This window comes from Clupea harengus, chromosome 10 (genome assembly GCF_900700415.2).
Source record: "Clupea harengus chromosome 10, Ch_v2.0.2, whole genome shotgun sequence".
Taxonomy (NCBI): Eukaryota; Metazoa; Chordata; class Actinopteri; order Clupeiformes; family Clupeidae; genus Clupea; species Clupea harengus.
In genome coordinates, this window is record NC_045161.1 from 15,103,336 (window position 1) to 15,119,865 (window position 16,530).

The 16,530-nt window shown below is 45.4% G+C and overlaps 2 protein-coding genes and 2 non-coding genes across 10 annotated transcripts; 3 read left to right on the plus strand and 1 right to left on the minus strand.

Moving 5' to 3' along the window:
• Positions 1-346: 346 nt before the first annotated feature.
• cep63 (centrosomal protein 63) lies at positions 347-9,975 on the minus strand. 7 transcript variants are annotated; one of them, XM_031575530.2, is made up of 17 exons: positions 9,801-9,975; positions 9,137-9,238; positions 8,413-8,590; positions 8,270-8,281; positions 7,382-7,477; positions 7,042-7,164; positions 6,602-6,715; positions 6,208-6,378; positions 5,769-5,914; positions 5,333-5,479; positions 4,915-5,017; positions 4,640-4,648; positions 4,451-4,600; positions 3,844-3,930; positions 2,994-3,184; positions 2,039-2,366; positions 347-1,387 (listed from the first exon to the last, which is right to left on the minus strand). In XM_031575530.2, exons 2-17 carry the CDS (start codon positions 9,181-9,183, stop codon positions 1,193-1,195), a joined length of 2,097 nt encoding a protein of 698 aa, XP_031431390.1. In that variant the 5' UTR covers positions 9,184-9,238; positions 9,801-9,975; the 3' UTR covers positions 347-1,192. The 7 variants fall into 7 exon arrangements, with proteins under 7 accessions (XP_031431390.1, XP_031431387.1, XP_012680823.1 ...); XM_031575527.2 differs by having other exon boundaries at positions 4,451-4,648; positions 6,220-6,378; positions 9,801-9,974; XM_012825369.3 differs by having other exon boundaries at positions 4,451-4,648; positions 8,270-8,278; positions 9,801-9,973.
• A 413-nt stretch (positions 9,976-10,388) lies between these two features.
• trnap-cgg lies at positions 10,389-10,460 on the plus strand. Its single transcript has one exon. It is a non-coding gene; the product is annotated as a tRNA-Pro (tRNA).
• Positions 10,461-10,625: 165 nt separating this feature from the next.
• On the plus strand, positions 10,626-10,697 carry trnap-ugg. The gene has a single exon. It is a non-coding gene; the product is annotated as a tRNA-Pro (tRNA).
• Positions 10,698-12,093: 1,396 nt separating this feature from the next.
• On the plus strand, positions 12,094-16,247 carry im:7152348 (uncharacterized protein LOC559250 homolog). Its single transcript, XM_031574791.2, has 4 exons — positions 12,094-12,857; positions 13,830-14,639; positions 14,775-14,879; positions 15,460-16,247. Exons 2-4 carry the CDS (start codon positions 14,245-14,247, stop codon positions 15,503-15,505), a joined length of 546 nt encoding a protein of 181 aa, XP_031430651.1. The 5' UTR covers positions 12,094-12,857; positions 13,830-14,244; the 3' UTR covers positions 15,506-16,247.
• Positions 16,248-16,530: the final 283 nt, after the last annotated feature.

The following is a 16,530-nucleotide window of genomic DNA, read 5'->3' on the forward strand; positions in this document are numbered from 1 at the left end:
CTCTCATACTTTTTTTTTTATCCCTCATCCTTCTGCCTTCTTTCTCTGTCCCTCTCTCCATCTCTCCATCCATCCATCTCTCTCTCTGAGGGGAAGCCTACAGTCTTGGCCACACATGCCTGTCTCTGTGGAATGCCACCCCATGCTGAACGGTGCCGGCCACATGTTTCCCAAACCCCACAGACTGCACCACTAACCCTGAGAATGCCTCAGCTGCTGTGAAGCCGTGCGTGAACGTCACCGAAAAAAAAACGTTAAGACACAAAGCCACCGTGAAACACGACCAACACAGAGAACTATGAAAACAAAAGCACATTTAATACTCCATTTTTTTTTTTTTTTTTTATAAAAACACAGCAGTTGCTTTTTTTGACTATGATGTTCACATATTTTAAATAGCACAAACAAACAAAACGTGTTATATAAATACAAGAAGGCACAGAGGACAACAGTTGTTTTTTGGTGGTTATAAAAAAAAAACATAGCAGAACATGTGAGAATTTGAAAAGTGCTCGATGAATGCGATGAATGACGCAAGGACACTTTTGGCGGAGTGAGTAGAACTGAAAATACACCTGTGGTGTGTGCGTGCACACACACACACACACACACACACACACACACACACACACACACACACACACACACACACACACACACAAAATCCCAAAATATGTGTGTGCTAGTTGATTGACTGTCTGCACATGCTAGTGTGGCCATTAGGTTATGCCTGTTTCCTTTGAGAAGCTGTTGTGCATCTCACTGTGAAATACATGTGTGACAGTATGCCGTTTGTCTGTGTGTGTGTGTGTGTGTGAGTGTTTTCCGTGCGGTCACATTTGTGTAATCCACTGATTGTCCCCAGTGTAATGAGAAGTCCAAAGGTTCCTACCGGTTCACTACATTCATTCCCGTCTCAACCCTGTCCTGAGCATTCCTATCTGCCTCAGACTAACCCTAGCATGGCTTGCTGAGAGAAGTAGCATGTCTACAAACACCAGCTGCCAGAAAAATCTTCATTCAATTTCACACAGCGCTGTTTATCAAACGGTCATTAGTTATGTGCAATTATCGCGTCAAACACAAGCACCAGTGATTGCACCATGTCAGCCAAGAGCAGAAGGCGTGCCACCTGCTGGGACAGGGGCGGTTAGCACTGCCGTACGGCTGCTCTGCGGATGCGTGTGGGAGTTTATGGGCTGTTGTCAGAGCCCTTCCCCTTGCCCGCGGCGCCTGTGCCCAGGTACTTGTTGAGGGTTTGGGCAGTGCCCTCGCGCATGCCCTGGATGTGAGAGTCCAGGCGCTGCAGCAGCTCCCGCGAGCGCAGAGACTCCTCCTCCAGGAAGCGATTGGCCACCAAGCCCACGGGCGAGTCAGCGTTTCGCACCTGAACAGGGGAGGGAGAGGGGAGGGGAGGGGAGGGGAGGGGAGGGGAGGGGGGCAGGAGAGACACAGAGAGAGAATGGAGATTGGGAGAAAACCAAGAAGGCAAAATAAGAAAGAGAATTTTATACAGAAAATATCGCAAAAGTCCATGAATATTAGAGAAGGGAACATTAATGGCTGTGCCGCAAGTTACATAAAGATGTGCATAGTGTGCATCCAATGGCAGATGAGGCAGCATTCACGGCCTCTGGACCAATCATCTAGCCTGGATACAGCTAGATTAAGCATCCCCAGGTCTGTTATGATCTGGAAACTAGCCATTCAGGAAAGCTCATCAGGAGGTATGCAGAAGTCCTGAATTTGGACTCTCCGTCAGAGGTTATGTGGATATAACGATGGAAGACTGAGTAAAAAGACTAATAAGTATTTAAGTGAAGAATGTTTTGCCTCATACATTGACAAGTTCGCTTTCCTAACAGAGTCTGTTTAGCTAGCTTTGAATGTCTTGCAATCAGCTACTAGCTGGACCTGTCACTGTTAATATAGTAAGATAAACACTCAGTCAGCTCCAGCCCTGGTGCAGTGGAGCGGTGCCAGGGGCCAGTGGATGCTGCGCACATGGGTTTGGCTGAGCCACAGACGCATTCCTCACCAGGGGCAGGAAATCCTCAGCAGCACTGGAGCCGTGCGCCTCCTCCCCATTGGCCACCCCACTCAGCACAGCAGCCAATTGCCTGGCCTTCAGCACCGAGGATGACGAGGCCGAGGAGGAGGAAGAGGCGGTTGAAGGGGCGGGGGAGGGGGATTGGCGTTCCCGCGGGGGTCCGTTGATGGTCTGGGAGTTTTGAGTCTTTGATAGAGACTCCACCTGTTGGTGAAGCCTCTGGATCTCCTCCTCGTAGTGCATGGAGTTATCTCGGAGACGTGTCTCCATGGCGACCAGCTCTTCCTGGTACCTGCGCTGGGTCTCCTCATCACTCCTGATGGACACATAGGAGATGGCATGGAGTCAGTGGAAAAATGATGATATAGATATATATAATTTAAAAACAAGTTTCACAATGCACAAACATAATTTCAGACATGAACCCAGTATAAGAAAACAAAATCAAAATACATCATGTATATTGAGGATGCATAATGATTACCTAACAAAAACAGTAAAGCATTTTTGTTACAATTCAAGCTTCAACATTATGTTTAAAGCTGTACAAACTATTACAACACCCATTTTGGACACCAGGGCATGCGGTTCTCTTTAACGATTTATATGACAATTGTGCCCCCTGGTGGTCATGATACACCTCATATTCAACATGAGAATATCAGCAGCTGGCTAGGTTCCCTTTAAAAACACATTTCAACACATTCTTTTAATTTGTAATGATTTAAATCAGTGAATCTGATAAAAGCCACAACTCTTATTTTCAAAAAAAAAAAAAAAAAAAAAAAAAAAAAAAAACACACCTGACAGGGGTGTGTGTGGACATAAAGAGTGCAGGAGTGAACATGTGCATACGCATCTGTAAGCTCTAGACATGTTGCATATTTGTGTGTCTCTGTATTAATGCGTGTGTGTGTGTGCGTGCATGTGTTTGCGTGTGTACCTCTGCGCACTGCGGTTCTGGCTGAGCAGGAGGGCTCGCTCATACTTGTCCTGCCAGGTCTGGTTGCTGGCGTCAAGGCGGGCGCGCACCTCGGCCAGCTCCTGCCGCAGCTGCTGGTTCTCCCTCTCCAGGCTGCTCAGGGACGACACGTAGCTGTCCCGCAGAGACGCCAGCGATGAGTCTCCCTTCTGCTGAAGACAGCACACGTGTAAGAAAGAAAAGTATGCATGTGTCTGTGTTAGTGAACATTAAGCAGGAGCGTAAATTGATGAATTTTCAGGTGTTGGTGAGACAGCGTGTGGGTTTGACACAGAATAAAAATGTGTACGTATACATGCGTGTGCCTTTGCCCATGGCCGAGTGTGTGTGTGTGTGGTTTAATTCTTCTGCAGACACCTTCTCTATAATTGCAAACACACTAGAGATCTTCACTATTTCTCAGTATGACAAAAAAAGTTGAAAAGTTTGAAATATCTTGTGTCTTTGATCTGTTTTTGGAACAATCATACTGTGCATAAAAATCAAATATATAATTCTCTATAGGCTAAACAGTTGGCAAAGTACTGCTCAATATCAGCATTGATAGGATGCATGTCTATTTGGATGACACAATGTTTCCTCTACCCTTGAACTGTAAAACCCATAATGGACTGTTGAACTGCTTTGGTTTGTTGGACTAATCTGAACATTTGATTCCTGATGAAACTTGAATTGTATTGTCGAATGAAATAAAGTATACAAAATGTGTATATGTGCATGTGAGTTTGTGACGCAGATGGGGGAAACAGCATGCACAGTCGACTCCAATGTGCTGTGATATCCATTGGTCAGTGAGTCCTCAGGAGCTCACCTTTGGGGAGTGGGGCTCAACTCTCTCCAGCAGCTCGTTCAGGTGCTGGTTCTCCAGCTTCAGGGTCTCCAACTGCACCTGGGTCAGCTAGAGGAGGACAAAGGCACGCTCACAACATGGAGAAAAACAGCCTGAACTACACCTCGGACAACCTAGAAAGTGGTAGGTACCTACCTACCTACCTACCTACCTACCACCTTCTCAGGTAACTGCTGTAACTCTAAGCAGAGACAGAGCTTTGAGTGGCAGGGAGAGCTTGCCACTATTACAATCCAGCTCTGTAGAACCTAAAACAGTGTTTCATTGGTCCATTTGGCCTCAAAAACAAACTACCGTGCAGCTGTAGGCTTAGCAGGTTCAGTGAGTGCACTAACTACAGGCCCTACTAGCATTCCAGTCACTCTAATTACACAATGAAAATACATTAGCCGTCTAACAGATGCACATCAGACATCCTTCTGACAACCCCTACGGAATGGGGTTGATGCAGATGTGTGCACCCTTACGATACATTTCAGTCAACGACTGCACAAATTGAGACGATTAATGAGTGGATCAAAAATACTCTCCAAAGATGGCCCTTTGTCCTCGGCTAAGCTCCACCCACCTTGAGTTCAGCAGCGCGTCGCTCCGCCCTTTCCACCTCGGCCCTCAGCTGCTTCTCAATGCTGGAGGCGGAGCCACTGAGTGTCGCTATGGAGATGTCCCTCTGGTGCAGCTCACCGGTCAGCTGGGACACCTCCTTCCTCATGCCCTCTGCCTCACCGCGGCGCGTCTGTTCAGCTATACTGAGCTCCTCCCGGAGCTACAGGCACAGACACACGTATGGGCGTATGCATATATAACCACAAGGAGACGTTCATTGGTTCAAGCATGCAAGTGCGTATGTACACATATGCACCAACAAGGACATCTACATGAGGCCAACAAAAATGCACACAACCACAACATGCTATAGTATAATACAGTGCTATTTACAATCATATGCTACAATAACTGGGCTACTTACAACCTAAAGCGTTCTACCATCAAGAGCAGATCCAGGTCCTAATGACCCCTCCCGTCTCTCACCTTATTGGCCTCTGCTTGTGTGCGACGGAGTCCCTCCTCTAGCTGTTTCCACTCCTCTGCTGTTCTGCTGGACTCTCTTCTGGGCCTGCGCTCACTGTCCATGCTAACACACAAGATATGTCTCTTTTAAAACTGAACACTCACTCCATAACCAACCACACTAGTTCACAATAAGCTATTTACTTCTCACAGTTCATGTCAACAGGCATAGTGTAAGAGGGGAATTCATCCTTACTTGTCATATGTGCAGGTATATGCTACTTTTTGACAGAGGACATCTCTTTCTTACAGCTTTCAGTGCAGCCAAATAACCACAGTAACCACAAAGGCTTTGATTCAGCGATAATCAATATCCTCAATATGACATTAGAGAATGTTGTAGTGCAACATTGAGTGGAGAAGTGATGAATCCTCTCACCTCTCCCTGAGGCGAGCCAGCTCAGCCTTCAGGTGGCTCTGGCAGGCCTGGGAGCTTTGCAGCCTGGCAGTGACACGCTCCAGCTCCTGACGCACGGACGACATGCCTGAGGACGAATTTTCCACACTCAAACAGTCCTCCAACGACCTACACACACACAGGCACACAGGCGCACACACACACACACACACACACACACACACACGTGTGTAAACAAAAAGATGCAGGGACTGAAAAAAGACCAATCTAGATAAACTGTACTAGAATGCACTTCCATAGAAGGCAAAAACAACCAACCCCTTTTTCGACCCAATGAACCTGACCAACCCACACAGTTACCAGTGGCGTTCTCAGAACTACTGAAATGTGAGAGGGAACTAGGTTCTCTTCTTTCCCTCCAAACCCTCCTCTGGGGCCTCCACCGCCCGCCACTCACCGGATGACCTGCTCTTTGGCCTGCAGGGCCTGGCTGAGTCTGGTGACCTCAGCGCGCAGCTGCTGCTGCTGCATGCCGGAGCTGCACAGGAGCTGCTCGTGCGTGCCCAGAGTGGCCTTCAGCTCATGCTTCTCCTCACTCAGCACCTGCACACACACACACACACACACACACACACACACACACACACACACACACACACACACACACACACACACACACACACACACACACACACACACACACACACACACACACACACACACACACACACACACACACACGTCTGACTGGCAGGTTGTACTCCCTAATGGTAGCAATGAAATAGCTGATTATCACTGCCCAGCAATGAAGTCCAGTCATGGTGTCCCAAGAGGTTATGTTAGTATCAGCTACTCAAGACAGTTCTCGTACTATCACCCCATTCGTCTTGCCCTACCGTTTGTCTGACCTGCCGTTCACGGAGAGAGTCTCCCAGCTCGTCTCTGAGTTTGCGTAGTCTCTCCAGCTCCTGCTCCTGCATTTGCACCGTGTCCTGAGCCCGGTGCAGCTGGTTACGCACCCGCTGCATCTCTGCAGTTTGCTCCTGCAGTCGACTGGGACCTGCTGACTGCAAGCATGCACACACACACACAGAACATTAAAATGTTGAACTAAAGAAACACACCAGTATGTCCATTTTAATACTACACAATTCAAGTCCCAGGAAAAAAAAATGCCTCTTGGCTACACCATCACTACTTGTTGTTGAGGCATGACATCTGGCTTGCAATCATCCCTGAAACCTTCACACAAGGAGAGGCATGTGCTGTCCATGCTGAACAGTGTTCTACCTGCATGTGGGTGAACTGCTCCGCCAGGTGCTTCCTCTGGGCCTCCAGGGAGGCCACCTGCTTCTGGTACTGCAGCCGCTGCTGTTCCCAGTCCAACGAGCGCTGGCGGAAATCCTGACAACACACACAGTCAAACAATTCCAGCTAGTGTCTGTAACGAGACGAGAGTGATTGCCAAGCATGGGCTGATATATAGGCCAATTCAGAGGCCGTCCAACTGAAAGCACATGGGAAAATAAGAGTACAGTAGCAATAAGCCTGCTCTCCTGTAACACCTCACCTCACCTCAGCTCTCACTCACTCACTCACTCACTCACTCACTAACACGAGCAGCATAACTCACTGTGGAGGCAGTTCTGTTACTCTAAACTCAGTCGGGTCCTGCACTGCTATTACAGGACAAAGCCTCTGAAGCCTGCCTCAAGTACTCCAGGTGTTACCTCGATCTTCCCATTCAGGCGTGACACCTCGTTTTTGTCATCGCCGCGAGTCTTGGCCACTTCCCGATTTTCCTTCTGATGCTTCCGCTGGAGCTTCTCGTAGCTGCGTTTCAGTTTGGCCAGCTGAGAGAGGGGACAAACACACAAACCGGTTGCAGCAACCTTTGATTTTAAAAACAATTTTAAGTGGCAAGTACTGGTCTATGTTTAGAGAGAACACATTGAATATATTTGCTAAATTGTTGATATGAACATCATCTATAACACAAAGCATGTAGCATAATTTACAGATACTAGCAAATGATGATTTTCAAACTACTTGATAACCTGCAGACCCCACCTCATCTCGCACGTGCTGTAGCTGCTCCTCATACTTAGTCACGAGTTCCTGTCTCCCAGTATGCATCTCTTCCAGCTGCTTGCTGAGCGCTCGGATCTGAAGACACACAGCCAGAGGGTCAACACAGGGCAGGGCTCTGAGTATCCCATGGCAACTGACAAGCAGCACTGCCAAACATACCAGCCTCTAAGAGCAGCAGCATGCACAGATGACACCAATGGTTCTCACAGCTACTACATGTCAGACTCCCATGCCATGTTCTCAGCAGCTCTTACTCTGTCTACATGTACGCCTGTGTGTGTCGCTTTGCCTATCCAACCAACACTTGAGTGACATGTTTATATAAGTTTTATATTCACTATGAGTAAAATTTTTATATTATTATATTATAATGTTAAAATGATGTTGTATTGATTCATCTTCCATAGAAAACACAGGGCTCTAGATGTAGCTATACTGCTGTTTCCGTCACGTGATCAGGTATGGTTTGGTACTCAATTTTAACCACATGACTCGTGGAATAGAAGATGTATGACAAGGCTTTGTAGGAGGAAATCAGATCCAAAGCACTTCTCCCATGGTAAGAAAATATGAAGAAGATGTATGTGTTTTGTTTTTTTAAGTGACAAAACCTGTGAAATGACTGTTGTAAAGGGTTGCACTGCTGCCACAGTATCTGTCAACACACACAAGGAAGCAGTTTATTATGGAACTATGGAAGCCATAGGATTTAGGAGGTCTGCAGACACATGCACTTAGTGTCTTGCTTTGAAAGCCACACCATCCTCCATGCCAGATCACCTGCAACAACTCCTTTTCCACTACCATTTTTAACATCCGGAAGCCAGTGCCCTCAAGGTCTAACAGGTCAATGACTGCTTCTCTCACCCTAAGCATCTGCTGAACATAAAGGCAAAGGCATAAACCACCAGACACAAATTGCACCAACAGACAACTCACATTTATTTTTACTTCTACAAGACGAAACAATGGACAGTGTGGATTTTCAGAGAGACTGAGCTTGGCTTTACCTCAGTGTTCCTCCTTTCCAGAAGGTCCCGGGCAGTCTGGAGCTCTGCCTCTCCACTATGGAGACGCCCTTCCATGGCACGCACCTCTGCCTCCCATTCGCTGCGCTTGTGGTTCAGCATGATGTCAATCTGGCGGAGGAGTTCTTCAAGCTCCGGCTCACAGGACGAGAGAATGGAACTGAAGGAGGTCAAGTGGAAGTAGAAAAGAGTGACAATGATATGTCTTCATGTATGACACATCTTTAACTGGACTGAACTATCTCAACGAAGATATCTGTATGCAGATAAAATGCAGTTCAAAACAAGCTAGACATGACACAGTTGTGTTGCTTTAGTTTGATTTGAAACAAAAAAATAACATATTGAGGTTGAAGTCGGAACCATCAGCTTGAACTCGTAATCACATTGTACTACATTGTAACAAATCCATAGAGAACAAGTGAAACAGGAACATTTAACACCATTTATGTGCCGTAGCGTATCTAGAGTCTGTGTTTTAGGTGTTTCTCATTCATTATTTCGATCAGGGGTAGGAAAATGTTAACAAATAAAGTAAAAGGCATGAAACGCTATGGACAGAAACAGAGACAATCACTGTCTTGCATAATTTTTTAAGTCTACAAGCACTTTTGATTCTGACAACAAAAAGTGTATATTCTACTCTTAAGTAAAAAGATTGGAGACTTTAAGTCGTATTGCTAATGTAAATGATATGGACACTCACTTCCCGCCTTGGTCCCGAAGTGTCTCCAAAAATGCGTCCATGTCCATTTAATTGTCTTTGCAAGTTGTCTCAACTTGTCATCCTCACCTCTGAATACACAGTCTAAAAATAGATGAAGCATCTTGTGGGTCAGTGATTGAGAGAAACGAACGCGTGCCACTTTTGTTACGTTATTAACGCACAGAGTTACTCATGCAACTAAGATGTAAGACAAGACAACGCATTAAATCGTACATGCTTAGAAAGATACGTATAAACTGTTCTAACTTTCTGATGTCTTGACCGTCTGATAACCGCCAGAAAGGCTATCCTATCGAATAAGAGGATACCAGTACGTTGTATGGACAGCAGTAGCATTGTCCTACCTAACAAGACATTCTCTGACAGTAGCAGCTTGCTATGCTAACTAAACTCACTAAACTAACATGAACTTTGGCCAACAAGCATGCTATCTAGCTGAGTAGTTAACAAAGATCTAAACTAGCCTCGGTGGTCTGATCCAAACAAATGAGCTATCGATAGCTAGCGTATACTCAACGATAGTTGACAAAGTTGTTGATAGTTCCCAAGGTGAACATCAGGCAACATTGTCTTCTAAAATCCTAAGACATATAAGTAGCCCACAATCCAATAGGCGTAAAACAATTCAATTTGTATAACTTACCCTCTTTAACAGACAAGTGAACAGACAGTGATTTGTATGTTTACACTTCATCTAGCTAGCTACGGTAACGGTACTGTCTGCACTTGGCGCACTACTCACAACCGACAATTCGTTTCGAACGCAAGGTGACATGGGTAGTTGCATGCGCAGTAGTCTGCACACTTTCCAGTGTACTGCAACTGATAGAGCAGTGTTATGACATAAGTGTTCTTTAAAATACATAGAAAACAACACTTTTACGCATGGTGTAATTGTAAGTGGTTTGTGAGATTTCACTTATGTATTTTTTTTTAAATATGGAGCGAATTAGCTCGCCAATGTAGACACATGGCAGTAAACGTTAATAGTTATCTAGCGACAGCTAACTTAAAGTTAACATTAGCTTGTCAAACTGTTTCGAGCAGACGTTCAACACGACGAACTATGAAATGGATTGCTTAATACCAAACGATGAGTTTAAGTGTAACAAACATACAAATCCGGTAGTAATTTATTGAGGGGATGAAACTTACTGTCTATTACTGAAAATAACGAAAACCCGGATGTGTGTAGAATTTAGCATCATTATGCCAAGTTTAGGTGGCACGTGGCTCGTTGGTCTAGGGGTATGATTCTCGCTTCGGGTGCGAGAGGTCCCGGGTTCAAATCCCGGACGAGCCCATTTTTTTTTTTACTGAGTTGACCATAAAAGGTAGCAATTGCTGTCATGTACGTGGATTGTGGAAACGCGTCAAAAAGAGTAAAAGCATGAACACTTTCAATATAACTTGTACGTAGAGTGTAACTGGACGGTTAAGTTCTGAAGGTGTTGTCAGTGTCTTAGTTGGCTCGTTGGTCTAGGGGTATGATTCTCGCTTTGGGTGCGAGAGGTCCCGGGTTCAAATCCCGGACGAGCCCTGCTTTTGTGGTGGTGAATAAATCAAATATGGCCAAGGTTCGGTTCTGATGTGGCCCAGATACTTAAGTACCGCGATGCATTCAGAATAAGGATCAAAATCACGTTTATTGGCCAAGTAAGTTTGCACAAACAAGGAGTTGTTTCCGGCTTAAGTGGCTCTCGGTGTACTTACACAACTTATACAACATAACACAACAGCACAACGGTCTAAGAAATATATACAGGGAGGAATGGCTATATACAGCCAGGAGCTGTGAACTGTCAACACAATACAACACAACAGCACAACGGTCTAAGAAATATATACAGGGAGGAATGGCTATATACAGGAGCTGTGAACTGTAAACACAACAAATAGTGAAGCACAACAAATAGTGCATTCATTCTTTGCAGAGTAAACACACCGGGTAACAATTGTTACGGATGGTAACGTAAACAAATACTTGTCAGTCCATTCATGTTTTAATTGTCGCTTTTTGTCATCGATTCGACGTTTTTGTAAGGTTTACCCGGGATTCGAACTCGGGTCTCTATGGACAGGTTCACGAGGACAGGTTCAGTTTAGATACATTTCAACAAAAGGTCGATTCGATATAGACAAAAGTATCCCAAAACACCAGGGCAAGAAATCAGAGTGCCTCTATAGACCACTGATGACTGATGACCACTGATAAACGATTTCTCCGTTTTCACCGAGGTATACAGATAATAATGATGGTGCAAATAGCCTCATCCAAAACTGATTTTTTTTTTATCACAAATGATGATAAACAATATACGCTCTATATGACATTAATCTTCACAGTATAGTACAAATACAGATCATCATACATTTACAGAACATTTTCAGAGCATATCTTAAATGCTAGGTTGCAGTACCACTTAATTCCATGTGAGGGCAGGTGTGTGCTACTTTCAATCTATTGCCACAACAGGAGGGAAAGCGCATTCACAAGGAGGATCTCAATGGACATTCAGTGTTTGACATTTCACTCAAATAATAACATAACATATATATACATCACATATTGCCATGTTAGTGGTCTAGTTATTGCAATGCTTACTAAAACTATGTTCCACCATTATGGACAATCACCTGCATATATTCAATCAGAAAACTGTTTCAGTTATACAAAGGATTTTTTCTTGGGTGTTTATTCTCGTGGTGAGTTTGGTTTTCAGAATTGAGATCAAGCCCAGTGATAGTCCAGAGTCTCCATAATGGTCTGTAAACTAGTCCAGATGTGGCTTAATTCAGATGGGTAAAAACAGACCCCTAAAAGGGTTAACATTAGAGTAGCTGAAGCTTTGAATCTTTATGCAAAATCCTGGGAGGCCGTTTGACATTGTGTGGGACGGGTGGTTGGTGGGTTTTGGGGGCTCATTATGATCTGACAAAACCTCAGATAGAAATCCAGCTCAGTCATGACTTCCCCACCCCTCCTCTCCGTCATGCCTGCCCTTGTGACTCAACATGTGGACATGAGGTTTCAATTTCACAACCACTAATTGAACGCAACCTTTAATAAAAAAAAAGCATGAAATACGAAAAGCTTTTTTAAAAGCCATATCGTCCTTCTCCCTGGCAATAGAGCAACAGTGACCTTTGGGTTGCTTTGAGGAATGTCATCTCTCCGCCTGTCTCTCCCCGCTCTCGCTGCTGTCTCCACCTGTCCCTCCTGTCAGCTGTTAAGCAGCGCGAACAAAGAGCGCTGCGGTGAGACGGCCAGAGCCCTGCCTCCCCTCCCACTGTGCATAATGAGTGTTTAAACCATCAGGTCCCCAGGGTTGGCCCTGCACTGCATACACAGCTGCCCTGTCATGCCAGTCGAGCGAGGAGGATGAATGAAGGGGGAGGGAGGAAGAGAGAGAGAGAGTGTGCCTATGAAAACAGGGAGGAAGGGTGTTTGTGTCTGAGGGGGGGATGTTAGTAGGAGAGACACTGAGTGAGCAAGAGAGTAACCCCCCCCCAACCACATGACACACACACACACTCCACCTACCACATGACTCTATCCCATGCTGGCTAAGAAGAGCGGAACAGAAGCTCAGACTGTCAGTAGAGTAGAGATGAGCTGGACTAAACTTCACTGCAAGGTCTCTATCACAACACAGGAGTTCAACCCAAACTGATGTTGATTTCTTTACTCAATCTGCCTGTAAGTACTATTTCCTGTTTTGGATTTTACTTTTCCTTTTCTGTTCTATTTTAAGCAAAGTGTTCTGTTTTTCTAACCCCCTTCACAAAGAATGGGGTCATGAATTTTGTGTTATGTTTTTGTATGGGAGCACATGTCTAGATAATCTAGGAGCAGACAGTTTGAGATTAATGACACATGAATTCAGACACACCTATCTACAGATAGGTAGGCAGTAAATAATCGTAAAATGGATGTGCATGGTTTCGTTTAACCTTTTGAAGAACAGCAGCAAATGCATACATGTTAAACTCTAAACCAAAGACAGAAACAATGCTGTTAAATGTAAAAGGAAATGTAATCAAAGAATGCACTTCTTAAAAGCCTTTGGGTTGTATGTAATCATCCACATGATTACATTTCTCCCAGTCTTCTTTCTTGTGGCTAAATTTGACTAATCTAATCTAGACTGTGAGTGGTAAGCACACATTTCTAAGAAGGAAATAACATTATGCGCTCTAGCAGTCAAAATAGGTCAAAGGTTAGTCTCTGAAAGGTCAGAGAGTGCCATTAATTATTTCTGCCTAACAGGTGGCCAGCATCCAGGGAGAGAATATTATTTGAATTCTCCACACAATACATCCTCTGACCTTGGTTACCACCACAATGGCCTGTTGTGAAGTGTTTCAGTGTTCCATTGTGCCACCAGGACATGCATGTCCTTGAATTGAGAAATATGTGGATGGAGACCGGACAGAGATACAAATGTATGTTTGTGTTGGACAGGAAAAGAGACTGAGATTATTGTTTCTTTTAGATGGCATCATTAGAGGGCATTGTACTTTATCCTTAATCTGTAAAATAATCTATGGCAGTGCCTGTAGAATACATGTATTGGCAATGTATATTTCTACAACTTAATTAAGTTTAATGAGGGCAAATGTCTCCTTTTAGGTCAGTGTGTTAATTTTTCTAATTTTCATCCATCCATAGAAGTGGATCCTAGACAGCAGTGGGTGGAAGAGCACCAGACAGTGAAAAGGGGTTTGGAGAAGAGAGCGTTGGGGGAGAGGAAACACCCCCAGGCCTAAATCCATCAAAATCAGCATCTTGCCTCCAGACTCTGTCCTCAATCTCTTCCTAAAGCAGGTGCTTTTAAACGGGTCATCCGTAACCACTAAACCTCCCAAAACAGACTGCTGGATCAAAAAGAAGCTGAGCTACAGTTCATCCATCTGGATCCTGCACCATTGAGCCCCCTCACACCAGGAGTCTGTAAGGGAAACGGCCCTGTCAGTCAGCTTCAGACGCTTCATTTCCCTCCTCTGCACCTTGCCTGTGTGCTTTCCTCCTCTTGTCCCCTACTTGACACCCCCCTTGTCTGCGAGCCTCTTAAACGGCAATCACCATGGTGTTGTGCGAGGAGCGTGAGTGCAGCGTGTGCTACAGGCCGTACTCCCGCAGCGGACGCATTCCCAGGGTGCTCCACTGCCGCCACACCTTCTGCGTCCCCTGCCTGGAGGCCATGTCCGTGCCCAAGAGTGGCCTGCTGACCGTGCGCTGCCCGCTCTGTCGCCAGATGACGTGCGTGGGCGGCGGGCACAAACTGCAGGAGGTTCTGTGGGTCAACAGCCGCATCTGGGACCAGATATCGGATCTCGACATCGAAGAGGAGGAGGACGAGGAGGAGAGGGAAAGAAAGGAGGCGGTGGTGGAAGCAGAGGAGAATGCAGAAGATGGTGTGAGAGAGGACACGGAGGGAGAGGAGGAGAGGGCAGAGGGAGCATCAGGCCCAGCAGAATGGTGAGTTGATAGGGTGGCCCCTGACCTGATTGCTTGTATGGAAAACGAAGGAATATGTAATGCGTGATTAAGGCTGTCCCCTCAAAGACTGTCCTCAGTTCTCTCTGTCTGAGTCTCTCTCTGTTTCCTCCACAGCCCCGTCTCAACGCACTACCGGCCCCGCATCAGACTGCCATCATTCCTGAGGAAGCTCAGCTTTGTCAAACAGTCCAAGGAGAGGATCATGCCTGGCTCCAATGTGTGAGTACTCACCTTTCCCCATCCACCATGTAAATAGACTCTTATCTCTTACACCAACAACCACTGTGTTTCACCACGTAGCAGTGTGTCAACCAGGTAGCCCAAAATGGCTCCATATTACCTAATATTCTAACAATTAAATGTGAACTGAGGCACAGTTGCATGCCCACTGTATTTCAATAGAGATCTATCCAGACAGATAACATCTACACTGAAGTGTACACAAATATAATTCTGTAAGAGTCTCATCAGAGGTGTACCAGCTGTCATAATTCACCTAAGAGAATTAAAGCAGTACCTGAGTGCACAGGTGGATTGGAAAACACAAAACACCCTTTAGGCACAAAGTACAAAGCTAACCAAACAAAAACATCACTGGTGACAAATACAGATAATCCTCCACAGTAATTAATAGCTAGCCGTGTAATCTTTTCAAAAAGCCGGGTTGAGAGTGAGGGTGTACACACACACACAATGAAATATGTTTGTTTTGTTTTGAATTGCCTGCTGTCTCCCTGAGTCCCTCCCCTAACTATTCTCTCCTTTCTCTCTCTCTCTCTGTCGATCTCTCTCCATATAGTGAAATGAAGTCGTGGCGGAGGCTATCGACGGAAGATATGATATAAAGCTTGGGAGGAGGGGCCATGGCTAACGGCTCTCTCAAATGGTAGAGCTGCCAATCATCACGAGCTGTGTGGCGGTTTGTTTTCCCAACAGTCGTCAAAAGAAGACTGCCAGCCGCAGGATTATCCGAGGGATCGGGAGCCAAACATTGTAAACACTGGACAAACATTTTGAGTGACTCAGACTGCCACGTGTCTGCAAGACTCTGTGTGTGTGTGTGTGTGTGTGTGTGTGTGTGTGTGTGTGTGTGTGTGTGTGTGTGTGTGTGTGTGTGTGTGTGTGTGTGTGTGTGTGTGTGTGTGTGTGTGTGTGAGTGTTTGTGGGTTCGTCTGTGAAGGGGAGATGCATCATTGAATACTGCTTGCACCCATTATCTGTGTGGGGACTCTCTCATTAGATATTCTACCCCTAATCCATGACAGCTGCTGCAGTGGGATTGAGATCAGCTGTCCTAACAGACTGAGCAAGAAAAATGAGAGAGGTAGACAGACAGAGCGAGCAAGAGAGAGAGTGATAGAGAAAAAAGAAAGGGACAAAGAGAGAGAGCGAGAGAAAGAAACGGTGTCCTAGACAAAACTCTGGCTCTCCTTGACAGATGGCCTCTAAGGAAACGGACACCCCCTCCCCTTTAACCTCCTTTGGGTGGCATAATAACACTCTAGGATACTGAGCCTTTAACTTATTATAAGCTTTTGTATTTATCACAATTATAAATTATTTTAAATTAAAAAAATTCAAATCAAATCGTTTTTCCATCTGTGTTATGGTTCATATGAGTCTGTTTGTATTTGTGTGTGTGAGTGTGAGTGTTTGTGTTTGTGTGTGTGAGTGTGTGTGTGTGTGTGTGTGCGTGTGTGTGTGTGTGTGTGTTTGTGTGTGTGTGTGTGTGAGTGAGTGTGTGTATGGAGAGTCCCTCTATCCAGAGGCTAGAGGCTTGAATGAAAGACATTTTGACCTTCTCTCCATGTTTAGTCAGCTCACATTAATAACAGTGCAACTGGGCCAGGGGAGCGTGGTAGTGTGGCGA

What these genes read in the sequence shown, in the direction of transcription:
- cep63 (XM_031575524.2), bottom strand. Translation starts at nt 9,183, where the DNA reads ATGGACATGGACGCATTTTTGGAGACACTTCGGGACCAAGGCGGGAA. An exon ending in CTGGCTCGCCTCAGGGAGAG is followed by an intron (nt 5,018 to 5,332) that starts GTGAGAGGATTC and finishes CTTGTGTGTTAG; the next exon opens with CATGGACAGTGAGCGCAGGC. An exon ending in CACAAGCAGAGGCCAATAAG is followed by an intron (nt 4,649 to 4,914) that starts GTGAGAGACGGG and finishes CTGTGCCTGTAG; the next exon opens with CTCCGGGAGGAGCTCAGTAT.
- im:7152348 (XM_031574791.2), top strand. Translation starts at nt 14,245, where the DNA reads ATGGTGTTGTGCGAGGAGCGTGAGTGCAGCGTGTGCTACAGGCCGTAC. An exon ending in GCATCAGGCCCAGCAGAATG is followed by an intron (nt 14,640 to 14,774) that starts GTGAGTTGATAG and finishes TTTCCTCCACAG; the next exon opens with CCCCGTCTCAACGCACTACC. An exon ending in ATCATGCCTGGCTCCAATGT is followed by an intron (nt 14,880 to 15,459) that starts GTGAGTACTCAC and finishes CTCTCCATATAG; the next exon opens with TGAAATGAAGTCGTGGCGGA.